The sequence below is a fragment of the Stigmatopora argus genome, chromosome 4, assembly GCF_051989625.1.
Source record: "Stigmatopora argus isolate UIUO_Sarg chromosome 4, RoL_Sarg_1.0, whole genome shotgun sequence".
Taxonomy (NCBI): domain Eukaryota; kingdom Metazoa; phylum Chordata; class Actinopteri; order Syngnathiformes; family Syngnathidae; genus Stigmatopora; species Stigmatopora argus.
This window is the reverse complement of record NC_135390.1, coordinates 8574791-8582309: the sequence shown is the minus strand read 5'-3', so window position 1 is coordinate 8582309 and position 7519 is coordinate 8574791. Positions and strand designations below refer to the sequence as shown.

The 7519-nt window shown below is 38.1% G+C and overlaps 1 protein-coding gene across 1 annotated transcript; it reads left to right on the top strand.

Annotated features, from left to right (window-relative positions):
- Positions 1-541: 541 nt before the first annotated feature.
- On the top strand, positions 542-4845 carry ndrg1b (N-myc downstream regulated 1b). Its single transcript, XM_077599305.1, has 12 exons — positions 542-750; positions 926-1031; positions 1400-1520; positions 1613-1675; positions 1766-1826; positions 2484-2570; positions 2736-2792; positions 2881-3047; positions 3488-3587; positions 3708-3743; positions 3831-3882; positions 4012-4845. Exons 1-12 carry the CDS (start codon positions 700-702, stop codon positions 4200-4202), a joined length of 1092 nt encoding a protein of 363 aa, XP_077455431.1. The 5' UTR covers positions 542-699; the 3' UTR covers positions 4203-4845.
- Positions 4846-7519: the final 2674 nt, after the last annotated feature.

Genomic DNA, 7519 nt, shown 5'->3' with positions numbered 1-7519 from the left:
GTTTAAGTAAGAAGAATTTTGTGACCATATGGCTTCCTGAGATTAGGTAAATGACATGCAACCTGTTTTGGCTGACACGTGTAACAGATGCTGTCTATTTACAGAATGCATGTAAATGACACATAGAAACAGGAAATATTCAAGCAATCACAAACTGTTTGGTCTCGTTTTGAAAGAAAAAAAAATCATATATAATCTTGTGGACAAATTTAAATTTTATTTCATTTTCAAACTGAACTACATAATCAGTGATGCAGATGTCATTTTCATAATTCAGGTAAAAATCAATTGGATGCTGATGAAGCAGTCATGCATGAATTATGGTCATACTGTTTTGCTCTTTGTACGTAAAGCTGAATCAACAGTAACATCAAGTGTGTGATCTTTGGTACGTGGTTAATTCTTTGGAGAAATCCCAAGCTGTCTCTGTGGGACCAAAACAGACTAAGGTGGGATTAAAACAGAGGCCAGTTGGCCACATGTGAGCCAGGTTGGACTTGAAGCTTTAGCATCAGATCAGTGCTGGAGTGTATATATAAGGCAGCTCAGGCAAATGGGTTGTCACACATCCTGCACTTGTTGCTGCATACTTCTTCCATTCACAAGAGTTTCACTGAAGAAAGAAGTACAGAGAGAGCTTGGCCTCTACAGCAAATTTTCCTTACCACTGTAATTTGGAGCTGTACTGCACCAGGAATCATGGTTCTTCAAGAGAATGAGTCCGACTCTGTCTTTGAGCCTCACATCAAAGTAAGTATTGCAGCACAGACGTCGTATTCATCCTGTATATTATGCATTTGTATGGTTTGACTGTTGTGCTGTGTAATGTTCATGCTTCTGATTACAGTAGTGGCAAAATACCTGGGAGTCTGCTCTTAATTTGGTCAATCACCACTAAATTTTTGAATTGTTTGCCTTTATTAAGGAGGAGAATGTTGAGACCCAGTATGGGAATGTCCACTGCATTATGATGGGGACACCAAGGGCAAACCGCCCGGTCATTCTGACCTATCATGACGTAGGACTGAACCGTAAGTATGGTTGATTGTTGCTCTTTATCCACCTTTTTTTTTTTTTTTTTTTTTTTTTACTCATTCAAATTTGTCAGAGTTGATAACTCCAGTCTTTGCTTTCGCCCAATCCAACAATTTATTCATTTAATTTAACTTTACAGGACCTTTAAGTGTTTTTATTCAATTCATGTGTAGAAAATAACAAAAATAATAATTGCTCTGCCAAGACCGCATATAGTATTGCTCTTAAATGACCTTTAATTATGAATGTTTTGTGGAAAATCATTTACATATAATTTATTTGATGTTAATCAATAAATTCTGTCATAAGGCAATGAAAACAGACGCCATGTCTAAAGCCGAATCATTGTTTTGACTTTTCACAGACAAATCCTGTTTTGAGACTTTGTTTGCGCATGAGGACATGCAAGAAATTGTACGACATTTTCCCGTTTGTCATGTTGAAGCCCCTGGACAACACGAAGCAGCCAAAACGTTGCCGACTTCGTGAGTAGTCATCGTTATTCAAAGGCTATTTGTTAAAAGTCACTTAACTGTGTCATGATAATGGTAATGACTATTTATTCCTGACCTTGTAGGTATTCCTACCCAACCATGGACCAACTGTCTGAAGCCTTAATTAGTGTGATCAAACACTTTGGGTGAGACAGACCTGCTAATCCTTAGGTTTCACCTAGATAATCTCAAACTCAAAGCACAGATCTAAATTTGATTCTGAATGTAATTCACAGGCTGCACACTGTGATTGGGCTGGGAGTTGGAGCAGGTGCCAGCATTTTGGCAAATTTTGCTGTGAGTTCATGATTCATCTTTGAATACATTTGTGAATGAAAATATTTATTGGTTTAGGTATATAAACAGATATACGGAAGCTTATTGCATTCACCTTAAATATTTTTAAAAAGACCTGGCCGTTTTTCAAATTAATTTATTTTTGGGGTTGTCTTTTAAATTAATTATTTTTTGAAAACTGTTTTTCAAATTAATTTATTTTTTGTGGTTGTGTTTTGAATTTTTGTCTTCTTCCTTTTTCAAATTAATTTATTTTTTGTGGTTATGTTTTGAATTTTCTTCTTCCTTTTTCAAATTAATATATTTTTTGTGGTTATGTTTTGAATTTTTTCTTCTTCCTTTTTCAAATTAATTTATTTTCTAGGGTTGTTTTTTTTGTTTAAAAATTCTACGTTGTTTTCAAATGAATTTATTTTTGGGGTTGTTTTTTTCTTTTTTTTCTTTTTTGTTTTTCAAATTAATTTATATTTGGGGTTGTTTATACTATATAAGTCTAATAAAGGGTAATGTCTCATTTCAACCAACCTGAATTTCCTTTACTAAAATCAAGTTATTTGATCTTTTACAACACGAGATGGTGGAATGACAGATGTCTTATCAGATATGAACTGCCTGAATTAGAGTTAACTTGGAAATGTCTTGTGTTCATGTGCGTAGTTGAATCATCCTGACCTCGTGGATGGATTGGTTCTGATCAACATCAACCCTAATGCTGAAGGATTAATAGATACAGTTGCTAACAAGGTCAGCATTAAGTGTGTTGTGTCAATGATTGCTTAAATACTTACAATTACATTGACCTTATTTACAAGTTCACATCTTTTTTAAATAAATTATTTTATTTTCATTATTTAATGTTTAACTTCTGCTTTGTAAAAGAATGTTTTTTTTTATCCTTCCACTATACAGATTACTGAATGGACCCACACTCTCCCAGACACAATCATCACACACTTATTCGGAAAGGTACATTCCAATTAAAACAAAAGCATTGGTTAACGATTAAGTACTCAGTAATCCTCTGGGTTTTCTGTTCACATTGACTTTTTTTTAGGAAGAAATCCAGTCCAACCATGATCTAATAGCGACATACCGCCACCATATTACTGCAACCATGAACCAGCACAATGTGGGACAGTTTTTCCGTGCTTACAACAGCCGCAATGCTCTCGAGGTTGAGAGGCCTATTCCTGGAGGAAACGTCAATGTGAGGACCCTCAAGTAAGAATGACCTCTTGATTTGTAACAAACTGCTGTGGCGAAAAGTCACACATTTGATTTATTGCTCTTTACAACTTTAGAAATGTTTCCTGCTTTGCTGTAGTGCCGAAAACTTGGGTTATGCTCCACTTTTAATTGGTGTTACATTATTTGCATAGCTAGTATGTCATAATAGACATTAGTATGCAATGGAATGTGTGTTAAAAATGATTGTGCTTGCACCTCAAGTACATAATTTCCCCAAATAGCTTGGTATCCTGAAGATATGCAGAATATCAGAATATTCAGAGGCGCCGCGAGGGGGAATAGACCTGTAAATACTAATTTACGTAGTTTGAATATGTTATAAGATTAACTTGGGTGTGTTGAAACCTAGTTGCAGGAAGACCATGGTCTAATTAAGATTTTATAAACCACCTCTCCACATGTCTTAATCCCAGATGCTCTACATTGCTGGTTGTTGGAGACGACTCTCCATTTGTGGAGGCTGTGGTTGACTGCAACTCTAAACTTAACCCAACAAAGAGCACACTTCTTAAGGTAACCATAAACAGTAAAATATATTTTGTCATTCAGGGAATTTATCAAACCGGAGGAGTTAGTATGTACTACTCTATATTAGTCGATGTGACGAAAGTACCTGTTGTTTTGCTCCTCTAGATGGCGGACTGTGGAGGACTTCCTCAAGTGGCTCAGGTATGTCAGTCTGTTAAATGACCTCTCCAGTAAATTTCCAAATCAAACCGAAAATAGGAAATTTGACTATGTTTTGCCTTATAACAGCCAGCCAAAGTGATTGAAGCCCTCAAATATTTCATCCAAGGCCTGGGATACTGTAAGTGACAAGAAATTTGCCTAATATTTAGAACAGTTTTCATATTTTTAATTCACCTTAAATTAATATTCATTACTAGGAAGCCCTTGAACTCCAAATTCAAAATAACACCAACTTTTTTGTGAACAGTATCCAGTGCCAGTATGACCAGACTTCGCTCAAGGACCACCTCAAGCTCCAGCGTCTCATCCTTGGACAGCTCTCGGTGTCGACCGCACGAGAAGCGTGGACGCTCCCACACTGATGTCTCCATGGAAAGCCTCTCCAGCAACTACATGGACCGCGTCATTTCAAAGTCCACACATGAAGTGGCATGTTAGATAAGTCAAAGCAATTTGCACTTGTAATTGCCTATTTCTGCAACTCCTTTCAAATGTCCCAGTCATCACTAAATGTGACTAATGTATGCTTTTTAGCCTCCTCTTAATGTTCACCATCACTAATTTCTCCTCTCATTCTATCAGTATCTGTAAACGTAGTCTTTTAATTTGAGGTTGGGGGTATTCTTGATGAAAAATATCAACATATCTTAGATTTCTTGATCTTTTAAAAATTAACATCTGATGAAAATCGCCCAAATTAGTTCTTTGGACTAGGTCTTCAAGTACCACAAGGTTTGCGGGGGTGCTGGAGCCTATCCCTACTGGGGATTGAAACCTCGATCTCAGGACAGTGTGGCGGACGTGCTAACCACTCTTATTATATAAGCATTTATGAAGCATGTAACCAACCATTACATAATCCAAACAATTAGTTAAAGACTTCTATATACAACCCCTTTTTCTTTCTTTCTTCTTTTTTTATACAAGAAAAGATGACATGATGTTTTCTTTATAGCAACAGATGAAAAGGCACTGACCCATATTGGTTGGGTTAAGTAGTTGTTGTAAATAAATATTGTGAAGATTAAAAAAAAGTTAACGTGTACCCATGATATGTTGAAAATAAAATAACAAAAAAATACTGTCTTCAGAGTAGTTTTTGCTTTCAATCACTAGGTGGTGCTCTGCGCATTGTATTTGATGCATGATTATCAACTGAATATACGTAGTATGATCCATCTGGCCAGTGACGTATAATAAATACACTACTTACATAAATGCATACATTTTGTACATTGGAGCAAATGAGTATTTGGCAGCCAATGTTCTTGCACTTAAGAATATCAGCTGTCTGAAACTTATTTTGGGGTGAGGTCATTTGTAGTATTTTTTTTAAACAACTTGTTTGTATAATGGTGCAGAATGTAGCAATTTGGTGCAACTCAATACTTTATTTTATCTTCAGTTCACAGAAGACCAACATTACTATTAGTTCTCGACCCAAGTTGCACACACTGTTTTTGCCACGTGGCTCAGGGTTGAGGCCATGTTTGAGCTTTTTCTGCGTTTTTAAGAGTTCCGGTCAGGCCTTGAAATTCCACAGTCTCATGTCCATCTGTGTGGAGTTTGCATGTTCTCCCCGGGCCTGCGTGGGTTTCCTCCGGGTACTCCGGTTTCCTCCCACATTCCAAAGACATGCATGGTAGGCCGATTGGACACTCTAAATTGCTCCTAGGTATGGGTGTGAGTGTGCATGGTTGTCCGTCTCCTTGTGCCCTGCGATTGGCTGGCCACCGATTCAGGGTGTCCCCTGCCTTTGGCTCGGAGACAGCTGGGATAGGCTCCAGCACCCCCCGCAACCCTAATGAGGATAAAGCGGTTCAGAAAATGAGATGAGATGAAATGAGGGGGAAAATGATTGACACATTCTGTCCAACAATTCTGATATTCTCAGTTGCAACTAACTTTCTGTCCAAAGAAACCTAATGAGGCCAATTACCCTAATAAGGGTTGGCAACATGCTATACAGGAAATGTTAGATAAACAACACTCATTTTGGTTCAACTGGCGGAAAAATATATATTTTGCACTACATCAGTGGTCTCCAAACTATTCCATAAAGGGCTGCAGTGAGTGCTGGTTTTCATTCCAACCCAGAAAGAGGACACCTTTTTTCACCAATCTGGTGTCCTACAAGTGCAATCAGTGGATTGCAGTCAGGTGCTTCTTGTTTTCTGCAGAAATCTCATTGGTCAAAATGTCTGTGCTGGGTCAGTTGGAACAAAAACCTGCACCCACAGCGGCCCTCGAGGACCGGTTTGGGGACCCCTGCATTACATAGACAAGCTGCAGTGACTAGTTTGCTCCGCTGGAGAGCAGTAGTTACACATAGTCTGCACCAAGAGGCCCCAGGTCTAGAAAGGGCACAGCAAGAGGGACAAAAGAATCCCATTAAATCGATCAAGACTTTGGAATTTAGATGGTTTTAGGTTCACCATTCAACTGGTCATGCCAACCGGCTCCCCATATTTTGAACTGGAAAAAACTCAAAATAGATCTATGCGCTATGTATTAAATAGAGTAGCAGGTAAGCATAAATGCATCATCAGAGCCTTAATGTTTGCTCCAAAAGTCTTAAATTTGTGTGGACAAAATTGTAAAAATGTATGTGCATTTGACTTGTATTCAAATTCAAAAGAATTAAATGTTCTTTTCTCAAGCAATGGTTCCCTTGATAGCAATTGTCGCTGCGTACTGCTCAGTGAGAGATTGAAATAACCAGATTACAAAAATCCAATTTTATGAATCACAACAATCAAATTGGCACTGACGATCACAAAAGGGGGATTTATTCTTAAGCTTACGCAAACAAAACAACCTTCCCATTTAGATACCGCGTGGTTTTCCTCAACATCTGGCAAGCATTCTCGAGTCTATCAGTAATTTCATAATTACACATATTTTTAACCCTCTTTATAAGTTCTTAGAAGTATGATTTTCCGTTAATCCATCATCGGTTGTACGATCACAGAAATTAGTATTATCTGTGACAAACCTTAACATAACATAACATAAAATGAAATGTTGTATAATGACAATAAAAGCATTCAATTCAATTCAATAATTTTGCTGTTCCACCTACAGTAACATTTCAAAAAAATTGAGCAATTATCGTTCGTTGTTGGCTATTGCTACTTGAGAAAACACTTTTCTTGAGGGTCTCTCCCCATTCTCCTTTCTTTAACTGTTTTCCCACCATTGTCTGCTTCCGTATAAACACCCCTCTCATTGTCGTCCCATTTTCTGTCCTCTGCTTCCTCTTCAGTTTTGAGTCGCGCCATTAGATTCACACAGTCGTGTATCATTGTCCCTGACACACGCACACACTGCTCCACTTATTTAAACCCTGTAAATAACCTAAACTCTGCATGAACCCCTATTCCCTCAAAACACACACACGCTCACACAAATACTAATAAATGTGAACAAGCACAGATGCGACACTGTAATTGGCCAACGTGGCTCCTGCTCTGGTGAAGCTATTTCATTACACTAGCTCAAAAACACACGCACAGACTCACACACGCTAATCCTTGCCTCAAAAACATCTGCTCCATACCGCAGCGAGTACGAAAACATACCAGTATCAGCCATATGCAGAAACACACACACATACACACTGTACTGTATATGCAAAGCATACAATCACCATCCTGGCAAGCCTCTCCCTCTTTAACCACCAGGCCTGACATCAGTTCAAAAAAAAAGAACACGCTCGCTCTCCGAGACCGCCGCTGCAGTGCTTCCCTTGGAAG

Coding starts and splice junctions, on each gene's coding strand:
- ndrg1b (XM_077599305.1), top strand. CDS start 700: ATGGTTCTTCAAGAGAATGAGTCCGACTCTGTCTTTGAGCCTCACATC. Junction 1,032..1,399: donor TCATGACGTAGGACTGAACC/GTAAGTATGGTT, acceptor GACTTTTCACAG/ACAAATCCTGTTTTGAGACT. Junction 3,588..3,707: donor CAAAGAGCACACTTCTTAAG/GTAACCATAAAC, acceptor TTGCTCCTCTAG/ATGGCGGACTGTGGAGGACT.